General features: G+C 36.1%; 1 protein-coding gene across 6 annotated transcripts in view; it reads left to right on the top strand.

The window, feature by feature from the left end:
* Positions 1–23,665, top strand: part of Tet (Ten-Eleven Translocation (TET) family protein) — a 118,599-nt gene extending 94,934 nt beyond the window's left edge. For 4 of the 6 annotated variants that reach the window (XM_076114803.1, XM_076114806.1, XM_076114809.1 and 1 more), the window contains 8 exons: positions 7,748–7,918; positions 14,264–14,354; positions 14,434–16,860; positions 16,941–17,080; positions 17,419–17,647; positions 17,866–18,144; positions 18,483–18,711; positions 18,937–23,665. In XM_076114803.1, coding sequence (XP_075970918.1) covers positions 7,748–7,918; positions 14,264–14,354; positions 14,434–16,860; positions 16,941–17,080; positions 17,419–17,647; positions 17,866–18,144; positions 18,483–18,711; positions 18,937–21,229 — 5,859 coding nt within the window. In that variant the 3' untranslated portion in view covers positions 21,230–23,665. The remainder of the gene's footprint in view (positions 1–7,747; positions 7,919–14,263; positions 14,355–14,433; positions 16,861–16,940; positions 17,081–17,418; positions 17,648–17,865; positions 18,145–18,482; positions 18,712–18,936) is intronic. The other 2 variants (XM_076114807.1, XM_076114808.1) reach the window with 1 other exon arrangement.
* The last annotated feature ends 127 nt before the right edge of the window (positions 23,666–23,792 follow it).

The raw sequence follows: 23,792 nt of genomic DNA on the forward strand, positions 1-23,792 counted from the left end.
TTACAGAGTGCATTTGTTAAATTAGGCTTTATTTTCGCTATATTTTAGTGCAAAATCTTTTTAATTTAAGCTTTAATGAATATTTTTTATTGGTCTTTTAGTCTTACTGCTTTTTTTATGTACGACGAATAATGTGTAGTACGATCTATGAGATCATGCACTATTAACTTCACTTTGCTTGTGATCCTGACCCAGTTTAAAACTAGTATATTTTGAATACCATGAATTGAAGGTCAATTCTAAATATCTCCAAAATTAGAACAGAATTTTTAATCCTCAATAGAATCATAAAGTAAGAGTCTCGAGACTCCAGGACCCCAAACGCTAAAATGCCTAAGAAACTACTGATACCAAACTGAAAATTGCAATAAATATCCCATATCAAATAATCATAATATCGTAAATAAATCATAAACGGACGATATACACTAAACACAAAAGCAGCAAATCATCCTAAACACGTAAGTTAACATCGCCGTACAAAAGTTCAGCGTATCAATAAATAATGCACGAACGCCAAACAAAACAAGTGAACAGTATTTATGAACTGGCAACATTATATCTCTAGTTTTATGATTGACTTTGTAAATAAATAGTGTAACAAATCGATAATAAACTGCGGGTTGATTTTAATTCTCTTTTTAGAACTGGATTCTTCTGTAAATTCTCACAGTTTGCTAAAATATTGGTTCTAAGAAATTTTACGATATAGTAAAAAATACACCTAGGCAGAGCACATGCTAAAAAGATGTTAATTGTTTTTCAAAATTTTGTTGGTATAATCTTAATAGTACTCTGAAACTTGTATGTGCTTTGTATTGGACAATAGGCCGGCCTCCAGAGTATAAAAAGAAACAAGAGATATTTCACAAAGCCCTGCCTTCACCTTCGGGTATTGCAGGCATGATGTTATAAAAGATATATCTTTAATACCATGGTTAACAAAATGACAAACACTTATAACTTTACTATAAAAATACTTCTATCACATTCTCTATTTACCAAATATTTCAAGTAGTTCACCTCAAAACGTTCTACAATTTACAACCTCAATTACAATTCAACATAATTTATTAACAAGCATACAATAGAAATATTGTAAACGATTAGTATCTGCATAGCGATGTCATATATCATGTCAATGATTCATGCGCGATCGCCATAGATTTATAGAAGGGGCTGCACGCTATACCGTGCTTTCCTGTTCGTATCTATGCCTTAATTTCACCTCTATTAGTGCTGAAATGTATTCTGCACGAAATTTTAAGTGTATAGCCTTTTTCTGATGACTTTCTTTAATATTTTCTTAGAGTAATGTTTGATGTTTACAATAGGCTTGCCTCATATTGTATGTTACTGAAAAAAGTTGAGAAAATGTGATTTGATGATGTATTTTAATGCTTCTGTCTGAAACTTTCGATACAAAAGGCCCGGTATCATTGAAAAATAATTGTAAATGTAGCCATTTAACAATTTTCTTTTCTATACAATCCGCTAAAGTCAGTAAAAGTAATTAACATTTTAAAGGATAAATTATATGAGATCTGTTTTTAGGAAATAAACAGTAAATTTCCTAAGCTTTAATCACGAAATGAAATTGTAAAACAGTCTAAAGATTGAGTGAAGTTTTCAGCATTAATTATACCTGGCGGTAACGATAACGTTATCTAAGTAGGTCGCGGTAAACTCAACCCATCCCAAATCGCGATAGTCGATCAAATTCGTAAACAACCCATTTTGATAACAACTAATCTTTTCAGTTCAAAATAGAACTTCCGTTCAGGTTATTTTTTAACATGAAACTATATTTTCGATACAAAATTTTGAATTTGCGATTTAATCGAAATATTAGTTGCAAAGGGTTTCTTAGTATTCTTGATAATGGCTTCTGATTGTTTATTTGCGGTGAATAAAATTACTAAATTTTTGCGTCACGAAAGTTGTAGCAGCTTGCAATTTTTGTAAAATGCTTACGAGCCTTTTTCTCAAATTACGGGACTGACAAACATTGCTTTCTTAATTTTTTTTACTTCTCCAAATCAAAAGTTTTTGTCATCAATTATTCAAAACTTACTATAACTATCATAGAATGAACAAACAAGACAACAGAATACAAAAATTATAGTTATATACCATTTTCTGAGTACATCCTTGAGTAATATTTAAATACTACTATTAAAATAAGTAATAATATTAATGAGTAACAAACGCACTGCCTGTAGTTATTTTTCCTTATCGGTCAAGGTTTTGAGACGTTTTACGACAACTCAAGTGTATAATAAAATATATATTATTTATGTATTACGCAGTTAATATATTACAATGTTGTCCTAGGTAGTTATGATTTTCGTTAGGTAATAAATAAACGTAACTCTTTGAAAACATCATTTCTACTGCAGCTTCTCCTGATACCTAAGAAGAATGTCTTTATAGATTTGAGGTAGTCTTTTTAACTCGCAATTAAGCAATTAAAATCTTTAAATAATGTGGGACATATAAAAATAAATATAAGCTTTTTCTTGTTCGTTTTTCTATACAACTTAATCATCTTTCAGTCAGACAAATTTTACTAAAAACCGGTAAGGCCGTTCTTAAGTGAAAGAAAGGCATACAAAACCAACATACTTTCACATTTATAATATAGATTTTCCTAACTATGTTTGTAAAAACGCCATGACATAATATTGTCAATGAGGAAAAATAAAACCATCGACATTTTTTGTTCAAAAAATAATTTCACAACATTTTTTCCTTCATTTTTAGTAAATATCAACTCAACGTCATGTCAAACAAGTAATTTGCCCGTGACGTTGTCAAACAAACGCATTATTTGACAAAAACATTGAACAATGGCGTGCACCTGCCAATTTTGTGTTTACACGTATATTTCAATTTCAGTTTCATAACAATTTACCAAAATAACATAACGGATTTATGAACTAAATCTGTGTTTTGAAAATCAACAGTTTGGTTTATAAATTGGCGTATTAATTTAGAACCATTCTCTGAATGATTATAAGTTTCAATTGTTTTTCACTCAACTATTTTTTTTATTGTGACTGCTGGGCTAAAGTCTTCTCCCAAATGAAGGAAGAGTTAGGCCTTAAAGTCCACTACCCTGGTTAAGAATTAATAATAAATAAGTAATTCATGCTAATTATAGATTAACTTCGCACTAGATATTCAACTCATGCGCAAAACGCAAGCTTTTTCGCAGCCGAGCGCGCGATTGCAATTTCTGATACATAACTGGTTTGTCTCGTAAATAAAATTCATATACATTATAACCGCTGTATTTATTTTGAGAGTCAAAATACTAAAAGAATTACAACTAGCGTAAATCATTTGAGGAAAACAAACAATGAGTTGTATAAAATAGCGAGGAATAGCGACCTATATTAATGGTTGGTCGCGTGTGTTACGACTTTTGATATAATGCCAAAAAGATCAAAGGAGTAACCTTGGACCACATGCGAGTTTGATAAACAACATAATACTGAAGAACCCTCGTATTTTATACGGCGGATGTTGTGCTCAGGCTGTCAATCTAAATTTTCACCTGGAATCGTGGCTTTTCCCGAGATTTTAGGGTTAAATTTACTTAGCAGTTTTGTTGGGAAAATCTTAGTAGCATATCAGCGCTGTTTTCCGATAGCTTGCTTAGTATGTGCTACTAAATATGCTGGTTTTCTTTCACGTGAGACTGAAAATGTGAAAAGCAACAAGAAATTGCGTGAAAAACAGTCTTAAAAGTGTGAAAACCTCTATAAATCAAACTTTGTTGAAACAATAACCAAGCAATAAATACTTCTAAAGTGTCCGCCGACATTAGGACTTTAAAGGATTATGATCCTGAATCCCGAAGACAATTAAATAAAGCCTAAAGCCAGTAACACGAAGTTGAACAAAAGCGGTGTCCCCGGGCAAGTTGGGAGACAAAGCCTCCTTTGTTTACACTTAATATACGGCGCGCTTTGTACCGCGGCCAAATTTTGACTTATTGTCGTGAGCCTACGTGACGGTGTGCATGCACCTTTATGTGACGCTGAATGTGATATGTGCAGCTCTATGGAAATGTAAAAAGTTAACTTAAACCGTGGAATGTTGTTCTAGAATAGAAAGCAAAGTGCTACGTATTGATCGTTGATCATTGTTTCCTCAAGATGTTAAAATCCTGCATTTTTTAACATCATCAGTTGCGTGGTTTTCTGCTGTTACCTATATCACAAACAAAAACTACTTAAATACTGCTACTAGATATATTTGCAACTACCAGTGAAAAGTTCGTAATAGGAAAGTTTATTAACTTTAGTGCACAAATATCGTTGCCGAAAGTTCAACATACCGTTGACCATGACCACAATATTTCAGTGTTAAATTCACACAACAATTTGCGTACTATTATTTCAATCAATCAAATCACGTTGTAAATATTCAATAGGGTTCAGTGTACAGCAAAAACAATGACGAATTCATTCAGCAACTCGGGAAATTGGATAAAATAGTGAAATAAGAGATGTCCCACACTCGACAATGCGTGGTAACAGCGACCTGGATGAAAGCACTATTTGGTATAGGATCAGCGAGTTACGTGTTTTTTTAAACGAATGTCACGGTAAAAGTCTGTCCCAGACGTTAATATACTTCCCTAAGTCATATGAAAAACCTTCGGTGGCTTTAACGCATTTGACACTAGGTTGACTACTAGCTAAGCATTTGCTTGCATGCTTGAATGATAAGCGCAAAGCTTACGCGTAATGAAAAACGAAATTTCTGTGTTAATTTTTAACCTAGTGACGGAATGAAATCTGCTCGTTAACAAGTAACTGCTAGAAAACTACCAACTTATTACGCGCTCTCTGAAACAGCAAAAGGTTCAACTCAACGAATTAGCTTATGTGTGTATTTACGTTACGTTAACGCATGTGGAACGCAAAGTGTTGTGTGTAAGAGCTCTTACTCGTACAATTTTCATGCAAAACATTCGTACATTGAATGGATATGTCAATGTCCCGCCATGTGTACACTACGTGCTCTAAAAGTGACAACGATTTCACTCTCGTTTTATTTTGCGAGTTTAACGTAAATGTTTACTACACTTAACGCGGACTTACTTGCTTGTAGGTTGCCACAAATTGCCGCTAGGGGGCGTCCAGGTGCACGTCCACGCGGTTTAGTGTTACGTTAAAGAAAATAACTTGGCAATTTGTTTTAAAATGCTGCTGAAAAGCTTTGAACGATTGTATTGTATCGTTTTAGTTGGGAATTATGTGACGTTATTGTTCAACTTAAAAGTTTTGTAATTTTGAACTCAAAAAGCAGTTTTTTATCGCAATTGTAGTTCAAATTGAGATCATATTGTCGGCTCTTGTATTGATTTCATACTTCTCAATAAAAAGACCGTAATATGATCACTTTAGTCTATCCATGTGGTAAAATCTTTTCAAATCGAGTCGAGTTAATAGGTTTGTCTTATACAAAGGAATATTAAAAGCACGTTTTCTTAAGCCAGGTAGCAAACATCTCATATTTGTATAGCTCTTTATCAAACCGTAAAATTAAAACCAATTACAAGAAGGCATAAATATTATTTCATAACATCAAAAAAATATTGCACAATGGTTAAAAATACGTAATAATAGGTTTGAAATAATCTTCTCGAATGTATTTGGGTTCAGAAGAGCGTAAGTAACGTATGCTCACAGCTGCACTACAAAATGTCTACGAATATGATATGCATTGAGTTTGTTAAGTTGAGTGAAAGATTTCTAAATGCAAGTTTTATTATATTTTAAGGTATTAAATTTACTTGGTTTTTGGGTAAAGTTTTAACTTTCACGGGTGATTTGGTAAAATGATTTGTATTTTTGACTATGTTAGTTCCAATATGTTATAAGTAAGTTTGAAAAGGTAGATACAATTTTTTTCTGATTTCTTCTCTAATAATGTGCGGGTGTAACAATACTTTTTTTAATTTCCTTATAATACTATGAGTGGGATAATTGTTGCTCTCTTAACCGCAGTAATGCTTTGATTGTATTAAAACCAGACTATTATTTATTTACGTTAGCAAACTACTATTAAAAGTATCATACTAAACTAACTTAGATCTCTTATTCAATATTTCTAGCTATTTTAGAACCACAAAGACTTTCAAGATCTTGTCTGAACTTAATTTCAAATTAAATATTTATTTTCGTCAAATTATCAATCAACCATCTTTCAACTGAAATTTTCATTATTCTTCATTAAAACTAGGTTATAGTTGAACAAAAGCACATATTATGATGGTCATCAGAGCATGGTGGTCACCGATCTCATGGTGTGTGCACATAGATACAAGTCTCTCTCGCTTATAATTCTACATCATTCGACTGTTTCACGTTTCGATACTTCTCAATTGAGGTAGTTTTGTGGTCTACTACCATTTAGAAACAGAGATTGTACTAGGTTCTAAAGTTCACATTACATGAGGATCTAGTCGTGAATTTGTGTCAAGTTATGAAAAGAGGTGAAGGTTTTTTTTTATATATTATAGAGTTATTATTGGCGTAGTTTGTTGAGTGTTTTGCAACGTTTCTTAATAAATAACTAACACATAATATATATTGTTACATATTTATATATCGCTGGGGAAAACAAGAGCTCCTTTATTCCAATAGAAATACCTCTCTTATGTTGCTTATCAAATTGTGGTTGAAAGATTATTCTAGTAATTCCCCGACTTAACGAAGCAAAGTTTCTTCAATTATCGGTTAATCCCTTAATAAAATATTGTTCTTACAATGTTGCATAGACCTAGCGAGACCATAAATAAGGCTCATTACACATGTAATAACTAATAACCGTTACTTACCAGTAATTTGAAATTTTCTATTTCGAATTACGAAGCGCAATCGGCCAGTTCGTTCTCTTACAGCCGGCCAATCACAACGCTGCATTCGAAAAAGGAAGACGCCATTGAGATAGATAGGTCGCATTACCGTTAATTTCGTTCGAACACTGGTTATTACTGGTCGTTATAAGTTGGTTTATAGAAACCTTTATCTCATATAATGTTGGATGTGGCGTTAATTTTCGTAAACACTCAAGTTATGGAACCTTATATGTGTTTGTACCTTGAACCATTCATGTTTTACCTACTTTCTCTTATATTACAAAAGGTTTTGTTTAGTTGAATACATTAGCCACATGTTTCTAGGTACATAATTAATATTTTCTTTCTCTGTAGCACATATATTATGTACGTAGTTTTAGGACTACCATCCTTATCTTTACTTTCAAACAGCTGCATTTCAAAAACTCTCAATTTGAACACAACTGCAATCCAATTTCGTTCGATTCGACCTCTTTAGTTTCCTACAACATAAATTCTAAAGATTGGGCGAAAGATCAAAACTATTGTTACTTCAAACTTTCTCTATCTTCGTAAAGTTTTCTCTACGTTTTGTGTTATGCTTCTTGGTATATATCGATATCCAACAACACTAGGACTAAGGCCTTGTATAATTTTCTATTATACGTCATTTTTTTGGTCGGATTCACCAGCTCTCTTATCAGACTTGTTCACTTGCTATCAATCGTATAATCCATCCGTAATTACTGAAACTGCCCACCTTCTTAATTTTTTTGGCTTCTTCACTTAGTATTGTTAACTTAACTATTTCTTCTTTGCCACCAATTCTTTCATCAATCCATCCCTAAACTTCGTCATCAAAATTCTTAACCCAATCTTTTTTACTTGCAGAGCTACCGCGGCCGCAAGCCTTTAGGCGGTACAGCGGGAGTGGCAGGAGCGGTGGCCGTCCCTGGCGTGCAAGCCGCCTCGCCCAGCCCGGCGCCGCAAGCGCCCGCCGCGCCCAGCCCGGCCCCAGCCACCACGCCAGCCATGAAGCAAGAACACCCTAGTCAGCCTATGGTGAGTCCTGATATCTGCTGGCCAACCATTGTCTTAGGTCTGATGTAGTTTAGAAGCAGACGATTATGATTTATTTTGTAGATGATGATTTTGTTTAAGTTGCTATTGAATCGCTTGAATCTGTATTGTCAAGTTTTAGTTTGAGCACATTTTTTCTTTCCTTTCTTTTTCACTTCTCGAAATATTATCACACCGCTTGATAAAGTAGTTCAAAATAGTACCACTTTAGCAATTTATTTTACACTTTTAAATACTAATGTAGAGTTTTGATATGAGTTAGTTCCTTACTAACCACCTTATACAACGGTAGCATTGGCACCGCATTGAAAAACTGTATGAAGAACTCCCGGTGGTGATAGTTTCTCTATGACGTTTTCCATTACCAAACAACTTAATACTAATTGTTTATTTCTATGCAACTTATAATTTAAAACTAATAATCCTTGGCATATACAAGATCAATTATTTCACAATACCTAAGACAATGTGTTAGCAGTTAGAACAGAAGCATAAAAACTAACTATAAAGGTAATGTAGATATTTAATACTAACTATACTCGATGTAATAAGATGTATCCATTATATTATACACGGTACGTCACACTTAACCCACTTACAAACATACATACATAATTTATAGCTCTTTGAAAATAACTATAGGCATTTCTTTATTAGTTCATGTCAAAGTTCTTTGAACTGTCGGAGGTCGAGCTAGGAAGTACGGATCGAAATTACTCGTTTATTGTTTTTTTATAGTTATCATGATGATTTTTATGAATTCGACATGGTATTACCATTTAAGGTATTAAGTAGGAAGTACTGAGTGTTTATTTTGACCCATCAAACGACCAACTACTGACGAAATCGCTTAAAACGTCACTCAAACTAGAGACCTAGTCTCGATCTCCGAAGCGATTTTTTGATGCTACGGGGCTAAAGAACTATTGATCAAAAACCACTGAAATTACTATAATGGGGTTACTATTAAGTAGGGATCTATGGTAGCAGGCAATTATTTAAAGCCGAGCTTCTATATATTATTATACCTCTATAATATTAATAACAATGAACATTTTTATTAAAACTCATAAAATCGCGTTATAATTTTATTAGCTTCGTGCTAGTATCTTAATGATTATTTTATCAGTATAAGTATATAATAATATTTATTGCATAGTGTGGTTAATTGATTATAAAAATATAATAACGTTTTAATAGAATTGTTAAACTTTGCCATAAAATCTTATATACTGCAGTATCAAAATCATTTTTTTTTACTACCAAATATAGACACACGTTTATCAAGAACGTGAAATTCAAAAAGACCTTTAATTTAACGTACAACGAGGATGTAAACATTTACAAATTGTACATACATACATAAAGCACATACATTATTAATAACTACATATTCACACACTCATAAAAAGCAAAAAAAAAATATTGGACATCGTAAATATTCTTCATATTATTATAATTAGTATAAACATGACCAATTATGACCTCGGCTTATTGAGTTACGTACAAAAGTTAATATTAATAGCTCAATAAAGCCTAGTACAGGTAATCGAGTTAATTATAATGTTAACCGGCTGACTTGTCGGCGGTAAAATAAACAATATGGCCGCGCTTTTTGGCGGGAAATTAATGTTATTGGATGATAAATGGTGTTGTGAAACTATAGTTTTAAAATTGCATTTATATTTACTTATGACCGCGACTCTACCTATATGGTTTTAAAAATGAAGCTATTGTCGTTGTTGGTAACTTTAATCATGCTACCAAACTTGAGAGGTACATTTCAACTAAGTGCATTAATGAAGAAGAAAGTACAGAAGGAAAAATATTTAAACAAATTTGAAAAAAACTTAATAAGACCAAATCAAATGCACATTATAATATGATACTTTCTTCGAATACACATAGACCTTTTAATCAAAAAGAAACTAGATAATATATTAAACACAGAAAAAGCCATTGAATTAAAGTAAGTGTCACTTAAATACTTCTTTCACACCGATTCATTTCAACCATTATGGTAACCGTTGTCGGTTGGTAGACGTTTTCAACTGCTATGGTTGCTTTATAATATTCAAAATAACGATATTAATTTTAGTTTCATTGGATACTTAAATGTATTCGCAATATAATTATACTCCTTGTTTGTACATTTAATTTTATTGATACCGATAAAACTACAGTCGTTTCTCGCCGTAAAGGGTTAATTTTATAAAACAGGAAATATTTTTTTAAGTGGCATACCAATGAGTTGTTTATTTCACAATAAAAATTTACAACTTCGAGAACTAAATTAAAACCTTACTTTTTTAAAATGACACATTATTTAACACAAAGTACGCGTAATGTTTCTAGACAAAGGAATGTCTTTCTAGAACTTTCTTTCCAGTCTCATTAATGATTCATTTATTAATAGTTTTAAATGAGACATAGCTCATTACCGACAAAAACAAAAACACTCCTCTCAGTTCCGTTTGTGTCACAACAAAACTTTTTAATTAAAAACTCTTGAGTTGATTGATTTTTTTGTCTTTCAGTTCAGTGAAAGCACGCTGTTTTAACAGTTTTTTACTGAAATAATAATTTAATTTCCTGTGTTAATTTGATACAATATAAAACTATATTTTATTAAGGTTATATAAATAAACATAAATACAAAAATTGTCCATAAGCTAGAATGTATTTGCCAATTTCTTTAGACCTCATATATTTGTACCTATGCCATTTTAAAGAGGCCCATCTTTGGTAAAATCAAATCCCATAATACACTTTTTGATTTTGACAAAAGAAAGACAGGAATTAAAATGTATAACGAGATAAAATAACAAAAGAAACAATGAAGTCAACAAAAAGTAAATTCAATTGTTCAATTTTGTAGGTGAGTGCGGCCAACTTGAAACTTACTTAATTTGTTTATACTTTTTTTGGCTTCGCATTTGACGAATAAACCTCTCTGAGACTGTTTTCATAAAATTATAATTGAGTTTGTTTCCAACAATGTTTTTGTTAAACGGCGGGAAGGATTAAGAAAGGGCTTAGAATTGTATTTTTTATTACGACGTTTAACTTTCCTTTGAATAGTTAAGGGTTAAATGTCAAAAAACGTTTTAAAATTGACACGCTAAAGTTTTTTAAAAGTATTGTAAATCTAGAAAACATTTTTAAAATCCTTCAAGCCATTATAAGAATATTTGCTTGATCTATTATAATTAAAACTACCAACTCGATAGTTCCTTTATACCCTTAACAGTTAAATCATACCAATACAGTATATAAACTAATTAAAGTCATTCAAAATAATATCAAAAGTGGCTTAGTTAACCAACATAGTTAAATAAATTCAATTGAAATAAACGAAATTTTAAACTGGCAGTGTCAATTGATGCAGTGAAAAGCTTTTGACGGAACCGTGCACAATTCTAAAAACATACACGAAAGCGTCGCCTAGTTCACACAACTAGTTTTCTATAACAAGATGTCAAAGTGGAAAATTTTTAATTTGCGCCGCGCTCCCCAACTTTGGCAATTTCGGTGCAGCACGGACGGAACCAATTTATCCTTCGTTTATTTTTGTTCGTCTTTCTATATTATTTCAACTTCTGTATTATAACTAGCTGATTCTGAAAGTTCATATTTGTGAATATGAATCAGTTATCAGATTATAAGTAACATTAATGTTCCTGCAATGTCGCTTGGAATATCTTCCGCTATCATTCAACTTTTTTGTAGTTAAGAAATTAGTATATTAATAATATAGTTAGTAATTAAAGATTAGCAAAAAAAATGATTATATACTCCAGTAAACACAAATTTATTTTTAATCAATTTAATTTGAATTTGTAATTTGAGGTTTATAATTATCGCTTTAAAATTAATTAATTTTATTAAACGCCGCGTCTTCGGAATGACCAACTATTTGTCTACTAAATCCGTAAAGCATTGGGATAAATAAATCCACAAACGTCCTACATTCCGACTGAATAGTAATCGTGAATACGAACATTGCACTGTGCTAAATTCAATCGAACGCGAACAATGTATCGAAACTGCTTCATAATAGAACATTTGTAATAATCGACATGGTTGTACCATTGTTCTGTTACGCGATAATTAATAACGATCCGATGAATTGTTGCCGATTATGTAGTTTGTTATTCGTGTTAAGAATTTTTCAGGCTGCTGTAAGCACTGGCGCTTAGTGTTTTTATCGCACATTATACGAAAATTCAGTCAATGATCAGTCTCGGGCTCGAATCCCGGACGGTCAAAATACGAAAGTAAGTAGGGTTTTGCCAATTTATATTTATTTGTTCCAAGTTATAGCAAGGTTTTTGGTAATCTGATGAACTCATGTTATAGATGGACAATTCTTTGGAGATCTAAAAAAGCGCATTTAAAAGTTGCAAATGTTTTATTGAATTTAAAAAATTGATGTACCTATTCCTATTTATACAGTACAGTTTTGTAGTTTTATAGAACCAAGAGATGCACATAATTGGTTCAATACTTCAATTACCCGCCGGACTATCCCGAGCGCGTATAATTTACTATTACCTTATAATTGGGTAATAAATAGAGATATATGTTTGTATAACAAGTGCAGTATATAAACTTATGCCGTACTATACTTTAGTTAAACTATACGTAAACTTTTATTTTCTCTTCAATCCACGCTTTTTATTACGGTTTCATTAACTTATCGCCAGTAAAGAATAATAAAGTTTGCTAGCGAATAATTGCAAAATAAAGGTTATTAATCTATAAAGGTTATAAGATGCTGAAAGCTATTTAAATATTCTATTATATTGAAATACGATTGTACAAGAACGAGCGTCTTGAAACAAGCAGAAATGGTAGCGGTACTTCCATTTTCTTACATGCACGTCGAATATGACGTAACCAAAGCGCAGTGGTTGTATAATTTTCATATGAAGTTTCTTTTACAACGAATTTTGGGATAAAACAACTGAATTTGACACTTAACTTTACCCTAAGTTCACACCTAATATCAGGCTTTTAAGGTACAAGATTATATTCAAGTTGTTCAGCAAAGTTGACGCCTAAACTATGAATAATAAAGGCGTAATAACACTAAACGATGCCGACATGAAAATATAAAGACGTATCAAAAGTACCGTGTGTAGTAATAAACAAGAATAATCTCGTTTTAGAATCTCATTACGTCGACATAACAAACTTTTAATTACAAACGACGCACGTCGTATGTTAATAAAATATTACCTAACTTAGTAAAGGCATCCCCTTCGTACAAATTAAAATCTTGCAAAGTTACGTCACGTTATAATTTGTTCCCAACATGTTTACGACGTAACGCGTTTAAGTTTTCTAATTTAATAATATGATGTTTTATAAAGAAAATATAACAAGTTTGTTTTTTAATTATACGGCTTTTTGAGACTAAAAATATACTTTTAAAAACTTTGACTAAAGGTATTCTTGAACGGTATTTTTAACTTGAAAGTTTTGCTTTTCAGTTGAAACACAATCTATTTTCATCAACAGGTACAGTCGAGTGTTTTGAGAAAACCACTGTTTACGCAAAAAACAATTCTTGGATATAAATAAATCTTGTACCGCGATGACTTAACAAAAATACAAAATATTGGAACTAGGACATAGCTGTAAGAATCTACAGTAGGTAAATTTCGAAACAGTATGGACTATCTTAGCATTAACACTTAACATGGCATCTAATTAGTCTTTATTTTTTACTACAGCAAAAGTACCTACTATTTCATAGAAAACACAGCTTCAAGTACATAGATAATATAAACAGAAGCAGCGGCCTCGGTCAACGTATGATTACGTTGGGACAGTTCACACGATTTGTACCATATTGTAAGTAAACATGGCCGAGGACCCAGCCTCGACACACATAACACAATATTAAATGACGTTACACGCTAATTATCTGAAATAGAACATCCATTGTAAAAAATACAGCGAGGTTAAAGTATTGTACATAATATTACTACTTACGAGATACATACATAGATGTATGCGTTATTCAGACTGTACAGGCATTAAAGAAAGCTACGTTGCCTACAGTAGTTATTACACGTAGATAATAATATGAATGGACACATCTTATTACAAAAACCTTTCAAGAGATTCAGAAGTAACAAAATCATCACACAGATTCATTTCTTCTGCTTCATCTACATTCATACACATCACATTTCGCGAGCGCTAAGCACTTGCTTTTATAATATCACGGATGATCCGTGAATATTCTATGTGTATGTATTTACAATATATTGCAAGAATCCATTGGTTTTAAAGGACTGACTTAGAAAAGTGATTAAGGTGTTCCATGTGTTGTTTCAGGCACCAATGCCGTTCTACGCGGGCGATCCTAACAGATTTCCGACAGCGTGGCAAACTGATCCATCGCAAGGTAAGAATATAACAACTACACATTCAACAAATTTCCTTTACGCGTGGTCGGGTTTTTAATGATTTCTTTGTTTTCCCAGGTTGGCAGAACCAGTTCATCCAACAACTCCCCACGCAGACAGGTCAAACGACGCTGGACTACCAAGGCAACCACACAGCGTACGCCACATCACCACACTACCAAGCCAACACCACGTACACCGTCCAGAACGTCGCAACCACCTTTGACGTCACGAACAACACCTACTACCAGGCAGGAGTGCAGTCAATACCGGCGCAGCGACCGCCTTCAAACCGCGGCGCTTACACACCAGTCCCGTCGCCGAGAGCTCCTCACTACGCTGCAGAGTATCAACAGCAGTACGCTCAACAAGCACCCACGCCCGGCGTAACAGCAGGCAATGATTCCCGACCAGCGTCCGCCGCGTCCTACCAAACATCGGTACCGACAACGGCCGCACCCGTCTACACCGTCAGCCAAGCGAGTTACGACCGCACTGAATATTCAACCGAACACCAGGAAGAGTACAACGGTGAAAACGGCACGGGAGATTCCAACGACGGCGAGAGACAGGAACAAAACACGCCCAATGGACAGCATTCGGGAAACGCCGAGCCTGGATACCTGCAGGGGAGCAACGGTCCGCGAGCTTCACTAGATTGTAGCGGGTATTCGGGCGGCTATAACAGCGGACAGTACAGGGAGAACGGTACAGTTCAGTCGCAGAGCCAGAACGACTGGCAACAACATCAATGGCAGCACAACCAAAGATTACAAAACCAACAGATGCAGAATCAACAGATTCAAAATCAACAACAACAGATGCAAAACCAGCACATGCAGAACCAACAACAGCAACTGCAGAATCAACAACAACAATTACAAAATCAGATGCAGAACCAGCAGATGCAAAATCAGCAGATGCAGAGGCAGGAGGAGTCGGAACAACAGATGTTCTCGCAATCAGACAGGGTGAATTTGAACTCGAGACTGAAAACGATGATATTAAACAAGCAGAACCACACTCGGGACGGCACCAACACGCCACCCGACAAAGGGGACCCAGGAGAGGGGCCGCCTCGAGTGATGGACGACAGAAAGACCGGAGCTGTATCCGTCAATGATGATAGAAACACTACCGGTCATTTTTTATCGTATAGCCACCATCTCCGAGATAATTACCGCTTAGGCGACCAGGCATATCCGGTCGCTGGTAATTATTCACAGAACGCCCAGGCTTATGGCACGGGTGAGTTCGGAGGTGGTGGCCACCACGTATGGGAGGGGGGGACGGAGGTCCCGAGAGGTTATGATAAACAAGCTGCGTTAAAAAACGTTTCAAAAACTCCTCAAAAGTTGCCGTCATATGCGGACGTGAGAGGACAATACGGTACATATTCGAACGTACCATATGAAGCGCAAAAATATGCAGAAATTTATGGTAGCGATAGTTTAAGTTATACTCAGCAAGATAGTAAGGATTTTCAGTCAAAAATGCTCATCGGGCCAGTGTCGGAGATGAATCAACAAAATTGTAACCCGCCTAGGGACACGAACGCACAAACTAGAGCTTATGATAGGGAAGCATATGATGCCAAGTTCAGGCATCCATCGGCGCCTTTGATACCTAAATTGGAGATGCCTGATACTTACCAGTATCACAAGGACGATAGGTTAATGAAAACCGAGCCGCAAAGGTTAATGAATCAAGCGGCGTACGCCAAGCCAAATGAAATGCCTGCAAACACATACAGAGAGTTCCCAAATGGTGTTACAAGACCGCAGCAAAATACTGTGTTGCCACCAATATCAACGATTAAGCAAGAGAACTTTGGTCAAAAGGGACAGAATTATCAAAACTTCCAAGGATTTCCTTATGAGGCGCTACGAAGGCAAGAGCCAGCTGAGAACTTTGCGCAAATACCTCGTATGCAAGAAAATATGGGTTTTCAGAAATACAATCGTAATTTCGAGATGAAAAATAACAAAGAACCTGAAAAGGTGAACGATAGGGTTACTCATGTTGATCCAAAACCCCCATATTACATAGAGCAGATAAAGTCAGAACATTCACCGCCGGGACATAAGATTTACAAAAATATGACGTATAATCCTACACCAAGAAACGAACCTTATCTCTTCTTCGGAGACGGTGGTCCGGCGGCGATTAGAAATGAAATTGGTTACTCTTGTTGTCGCCAAGGTTCAACTAAGAAGCCTCCTCCTGAACATCTAAGGGATGGAGCGTGTCCAGGTCTGCAAACCAAAGACGAAGTACTAGAAGACGATCCTGACGCTAATGAGAAAGACTCCAAAAATCCTTCAAAACCAAGCACACCAGTTCCAGAAATAGTGAAACCAAAAGAAAACCAATTTAATTACTCTAAAGAGTATCTAGAAAATCTAGAACGGTTGCGAAATAACTCTAGGACAGAAGTTCCTGATTGTAACTGTTTCCCTGCGGATAAGAATCCACCGGAACCAGGCAGTTATTACACACATTTAGGTAAGACATTGCCACAAAAGTTTTCATCAAATACTTTTTAATGGAACCTTCAAAATAATCTTGAATATTCTTTTAAACAGGTGCAGCATCAACTTTAGCAGAATTGAGAAAGGAGTTGGAAGCTCGGACTGGTCTCTCCGGCAAAGAACTGAGGATAGAGAAGATTTGCTACACCGGGAAGGAAGGGAAGTCAGCGCAGGGATGTCCGATGGCAAAGTGGGTGAGTGTATGGATCCCAAAGTTTAGTATTATTGATGATACTAACAAGTTTACATAATCAATATTCCGCATCGTCATAATGTTTCACTGGAACCCGATAGTAATATACGTATAGTCCTTGATAAGTATCGTGATTTACTACCCTTGGTATGTGTTATCCAATATAAACACTCTGTGTAAATTATCAAATTGTTCTTACAAATACACCGGAGGCGCTCAATTGGTTTTTTATATAAAAATTTTTGATATCTCCATTCCTGGTACACTCGAACCACTCATTTATTTTCATCTTCAATTACTTTCATACAATATACTAAACCATTACATCTGTTTTCACAGGTAATCCGTCGAGCAAACTACACAGAAAAAGTTCTTGTCGTAGTTAAATTCCGTAACGGACACAAATGCGCGACTTCTTGGATCGTTGTCTGTTTAGTCGCTTGGGAGGGCATACCGCAGTCTGAAGCGGATCTGGACTATACATTACTGTCACATAAGCTCAATAGATATGGTCTACCTACGACTAGAAGGTGTGCGACGAATGAGAACAGAACCTGTGCATGTCAAGGTAAGTAGAAGTATTGTTCTGTACTTTGGTAAAAATATTATTCTAGCTATGAAGGTACTTATGCTAACTAGTTTCTGTGTTTTGAAGTCTTCTGCCAAAAGGCAAAAAATAATATTTGCCCAACAAAGTAGACAGTTGATAGATAACACAAAGTTCGTAAATATCCTTCAAGGCAATTATGTAAGTTTCATACTCATCCTGACCTTTTCGTTTTCCAGGGTTAGACCCAGAAACATGCGGCGCTTCCTACAGCTTCGGTTGCTCATGGTCGATGTACTACAATGGATGCAAATACGCCCGTTCAAAAACCGTCCGCAAGTTTCGTCTGTCAGTCAAGACAGAAGAAAGCGAGATAGAAGAACGCATCCACGTGCTAGCGACTCTGCTGAGTCCTTTGTACATGAACCTTGCACCTAAAGCCTTTGAAAACCAGTGCCAGTTTGAGAAAGAAGCGTCTGACTGTCGGCTTGGGTTCAAACCAGGAAGACCGTTTTCTGGTAAGTAACTAGGCCATCTTAGAATTGAAAACCCGTTGCTTTCATATATTTATTTATTATATGTTACGTTTAAAATGCTAACGTTCAATTTGTCTCTGTAACTCATAAAGGACTGGCTGCCCAACAAAATCAACTCATCAAATGAACACTCGTTTCCGTTTCGAGTTATGATGAACTGAACGGTGCAAGCTATAAAGATTCCAATTCGGACCAGAGTAAAATGTTTTCTGTATCGACAACTATTTAATCATAACAAAGTCATTCACGAAAACAAAAAGCAACAGAAGCCTTTTCTAGACCCTCGGTCATATTCTAACCAAACTCCCTCCAAATTGCAGGTGTAACGGCATGCATAGACTTCTGCGCGCATGCCCACAGAGACTTGCACAACATGAACAACGGCTGCACTGCCGTCGTGACCCTGGCGAAACACCGCGCTCTGAACAGACCTCCAGACGAACAACTCCATGTATTACCACTGTATGTGCTGGATACGACCGATGAGTTCGGCTCCAAGGATGGACAGGAGGAGAAAGTGAAGAACGGAGCGCTTGAGATACTGGACAAGTGAGTGGTGATGTACACGTTTTGTTTTACTATTCGTTAAAATATAAAGTTTGGAGTACCGTAGTCGATGCCTGATTTTAGGGAGTTTCTTCAAAAATATAGCCGTTGGTTTGATTTCTTCTCTTTTCTTTTTAAAACTTTAAATCCCTGATTCATCAAACATAATATAACGTGATTTAATTAGGTTGACAAATAATGCTAACAGTCCGTCTCACTTCTTTACAGATATCCAATGGAAGTACGTGTCCGTTCAGTACCTCTGCAACCTTGCCGGCGCCACGGGAAAAAACGGAAAGACGACGACAATAACTCAGAAAACAATTCTTCAGCGAACAACTCGTCGCAGAGTCCCGGCAACAACCAGAAAAAGGCGCAGCAGTCTCCAGCACCGAGGACCCCACAGCCCACTGACGCAAGGAATAATGCCAGCCCTCGTAGTCAGAGCAGTGCTTCACCCAGAGCTCTAACCCCAGCATTGAACCAGTCGAACCCTTCAGCATTCACCAACAATTCTCACTATAACTCTGCGTTTGTGAACCCAAATATGCAACATCAGAACCCTGGGCTCATCAACCCGAACCTTGGCAACCCAGCTCTCTTAGACATGGCAACTATGATTGACAACTTCACAGACGCTCAGCTGCAAAGCAATCAGATTTCAAGCACGGTTCTCGATTCACCCTACAACCCTTATGATCAGAGTTATAATCTACATCACCAGAATACTCTGTATAACCCAAATCATGTATCGCCGATTGTTGAAGGAAATACGTGTCAGAACCCAAACCCTAATCCGAACCCGAACCCAAATCAATTGCCAAGTTTCGCAGCAGGGTTACAGAAGAGAGAACAACAGTTCCCTAATCAAATACCTCCACAAAACCAATGGCCAGATTTTCCGAATGCTGAAATATTTAATAATGTTGTGAAGGAGGACCCTGATTCTACGACTGCGCATTTAAACGTCCCACCAAATAATTATAGTCCAGATTCAAGTAGGAGCAGCGAAACGAATTCTAATTCGGAACAGTTGTTGCCAAAAGCGAATACCGAGCCAGAGAAACCTAATCTTATCGGAGATGTTACGAATAAAATACCGGAGTTCGATATGCCTTCTTCACCGAGGTTGACTGAGATCGCACAAAACTCACAAAGTACTCCTGCTTCGCCAGCTTCATCTCAAATCCCGGAGCTAAAATCGCCAAATAATGAAATGCTGAACTCAGACGCCCGTAAAAGCGTATGGAAATCGCCTGATTCTAAGAATTGGGATCCTAAGCCTAAAGAACAATCGACGCCAGAAAATGACAATAATCTGTTCCGAGTACCAAAAGCTAGACCTCCATCGAGATCACAGAATACAAATACGCCTGAAGGTATTGAAAATTCTACGTTCCTAAAGCCTTATCCGCCTTCAGACAGACCGCATTTAAGTCAGGGGTATGAGCATAGAAGTCCTTATAACAATCAACTGAATAATACCCCGCCACAGACGTCTACCTCGCAAAATAACTTTACAATCAATCATGATGAACAGAACATGGCAGCTGCAGCGGCGGCGGCTGCTAAACCAGTCCCCGAATTTGCTGGCAATAACTTCCATCCAGTCAATCAAAATACTTACGGGAATCAAACGCCGATACAAGGATACGGTAACTATCCGCAAGTGGCCAACGCCTATCCATTCCCGCCGAATCCGTACGGTCACTTCAATCCATACGAAAACACATACAACGATTACAATAGCTTAGCGTATTATAATGCTGAGAAGTACAAAAGAGAGGAACTCCTAAGAAACCCTCACTGTTACAACTCGTACGGCTACCAGTACAATCCAAACTTTACACCAAATTTCTATCAAAATCCAAGTCCGAATTGGTGTCAATCTTCGCCTAACTGGTGCATCTATCCACCACCATTCACTATCCCGTATCCGCCAGAACCACCCAAGGCGGAACCTATCGGTGAAGTGACCGATTTCACCGACAATTTGGAATGCTTCAAGGACAGTCAGATGGGCGGCGTCGCTATTGCGCTTGGCCATGGAAGCGTATTGTTTGAATGCGCAAAGCATGAGATGCACTCCACTACTGCCGTCAAAGCACCCAACAGAGTCAATCCAACCAGAATATCTTTAGTGTTCTATCAACATCGAAACCTAAATCGACCAAAACACGGTCTCGAAGAGTGGGAGGAGAAGATGAGGTTGAAGAAACTCGGACTGACTCCGTCGACGCCGGGCACTCCAGGCCCTAACTCCAATACAGTATCGCCAGCGACGACACCGGGACCCGAGCGACCACCGAGCGCGGCCGACAAGTGGAAGGGCGGTGGCGGCACGGACGCCATCCCGGGAGGGTTCACGTCGCTGGCGGCGCTGGTGGAGGCCACGGCGGCGGCGCGGCGCTCCGGACAGTTGATGCTCCGCACGGACACACACACCACCATGTCGTGGACCACGCTGTTCCCCATGCACCCCTGCACCGTGACGGGCCCTTACCAGGAGTCGAGCACCTGACGCAAGCCCCCCGCGCCCGGCGCACGGCGGCGGGCCGACAATCCCCCCCTAGCTATGTAAGCTCTATGTTGCCTTCCCATTGTAGGTCTGATCGACGATTAGGACCATGTGCTTTCCAATATATTTTGTAGTTCCTCGACTTATACTAAGTAGATGCGGCCGACACTGGCCCGAGAGTTCGAAAATCCAGCGATTCCTTTTATGCATTTAAAGATTGGAATTGAGTACCGTTTTTAACTGAAGTATTTTTTAAAACGTATACCGAGTGAGTTTTTAATCAAAGATGTAAGTTTAAGTTTTAATTTTAAATAGTGTTTATCGCATTTCAGCTAGTCTTACGTTACGTTAGTATCGATTGTGTATTGTCCGAGTGACCGTAATCGTGTAGAATTTTTTGTATATTCTTGTGTTATTTTAAGTTGATGAGCGGCGAGCCGACCACTGAGCGGTTAGTTTAATTTAATCAGACTTGCTGTATAAAATAATGACGTTAATGTATGTTTTGTCTGCATATTTTGTCGATGTTTTTTCTAATTAAGCGCATAATCGAAAGTTTGTGCGACACGATGATCTCATAAACTACTAACCCTACATGTATGTAACGTTTATTCAGAACAAAAGTACAAATCAGCACATTGAGGCCGGGCGGCTGCGCCCGCGCCGCTCACATCGGCGGTCGTGTTATACTATATGTTTGTACCTTTGTCTGTTTATTAGTTGTTTTATTTTATTTGTAATATTAATTACCATTCCTGTCATTCTGGACAATTGTTTTGGCTTATATTTTAAATCGTAAATCATTTGAAATTGAAATCATGGCGGTGTATCGCTACGTGTATTTTACAACAAAGATACGAGTGCTTTTCTATTAGGTTAAGACGTGTGTATTTTTAACGTTTTTAGAATATTTAACTTATTTATATTGTATTACGTGAACCATTATCGTATCATTTTCTTTGTAATAATTTTAGTGTTACTGTAGACATTAATATTTAATATATTTGCTTTACGGCTCGATCATTAAATTATTACAGTTGTTTTATGCATGTTTCAATCTCGCCTCTTTATTTGTCAAGTCGAGTGCCTGTGTGTTGGCTATAGACGCTATAGTATACAATGATACATGTACTACGAGTAGTAAACGTCTATTGATTGATATTATGATGAATCTGATTTTTCGATTTAAATATTGGTGACCTTATTTTTTTAGATTTGCGATTGCATTCTTCTAACTTAGTGACGATAAAATTTTATAAATTAGATACCATACAATAAAAGATGAATAATAAATTACGTATAGGATAGAATATTTGCGAGAATAAAAAAATAACAAGTTTCAGGCGCTTGGAAAGATTATAAAGTAGGCATATTATTGAAAATGAATGAAAACATACTGATGAATAGTTATTAATATATAATTAGAGTTAAGAAAAAGTTTGTTTTAAAGATTAAACTATTGATATAGTTTATATTTTTTACGTGTACGTATTTATTGAACGGTAAATTTATTGGGACGAACGTGAAAATTATTTATAGGTAAAAGTTTTGGATATAACAAAACTTATAAAAACTAAGCAATAATAGACATCGGGGTCTATGTACATTGTAACGTAGGAGTGAAAAATATTAAAATTAAACGAATGGTGCGAATATGTCGACGGTCTTATGGTAACGCTTGACGTTTGGTAACTTACTGAAAATTTGCCTAAAATTGTATTCGGATATTATTTGTGTATAGCATTGGTAAAATGCCCTGTTATTCTTGCCATTTAACCAAACATCGCATGTACAAGACATATCAAAAGCAATCACAGTATTTATAAATCGTATACCTTCATACAAATCAATGCAGTCGTGCGATCACCAACTCTCTATACTTTTACATCACTTAAGACCGACTTGAAAAAGTAGTTCTTATCTCATCCGCTAGAGGCGCTGATCAACTTAGGATACAAAAAAGGACATTAAAATATCTTTGTAGTAGTTAGTGATCGCTCTTCTGTCCAATAATGTAAGTGTAATACTTACTCTCGAATATTTGACACCAAATTAATGTACATTATGGGAACGACATCATTTGTAAGGTAATTGTATCATTTAGGTCACACTAGAAGCCTGTGATATACATTAACTCGCGCGTGTATGTGTGTCTGTCTCGTGTGATTGGACGCAATGTCTTGCATACATTTCAAACCAAAAACGACCAGTATTGTCAGATTGTAACCAAAAAAGTTCTTTTTAATGTTATTTTAACCTGATATTTGTGGAAATGGGTTAATTACCAATGTTTTAAGAATGTTAGGTTTGCGCGAAAAGCGCTTGTTAGGCGAACTTATTGTGTAACAATATTTTTATTGTCTTCTGCCAAAACAAAAGAGTAATCGAATGTGTCATGTAAATAGAACTACCATTATTTATTAATACAATTAATTTAAAAAAATGTTTGCTTCTTTTATTTTACTATCACCCTAAACATACCTCTCACTAGAATATTGTCGTGTAGATCTTGAAACAAAATTGGGTATCTGCTCTCATTTCAGCAGTTTGTCACTTACCATACAGT

This window comes from Anticarsia gemmatalis, chromosome 5, assembly GCF_050436995.1.
Source record: "Anticarsia gemmatalis isolate Benzon Research Colony breed Stoneville strain chromosome 5, ilAntGemm2 primary, whole genome shotgun sequence".
NCBI lineage: Eukaryota > Metazoa > Arthropoda > Insecta > Lepidoptera > Erebidae > Anticarsia > Anticarsia gemmatalis.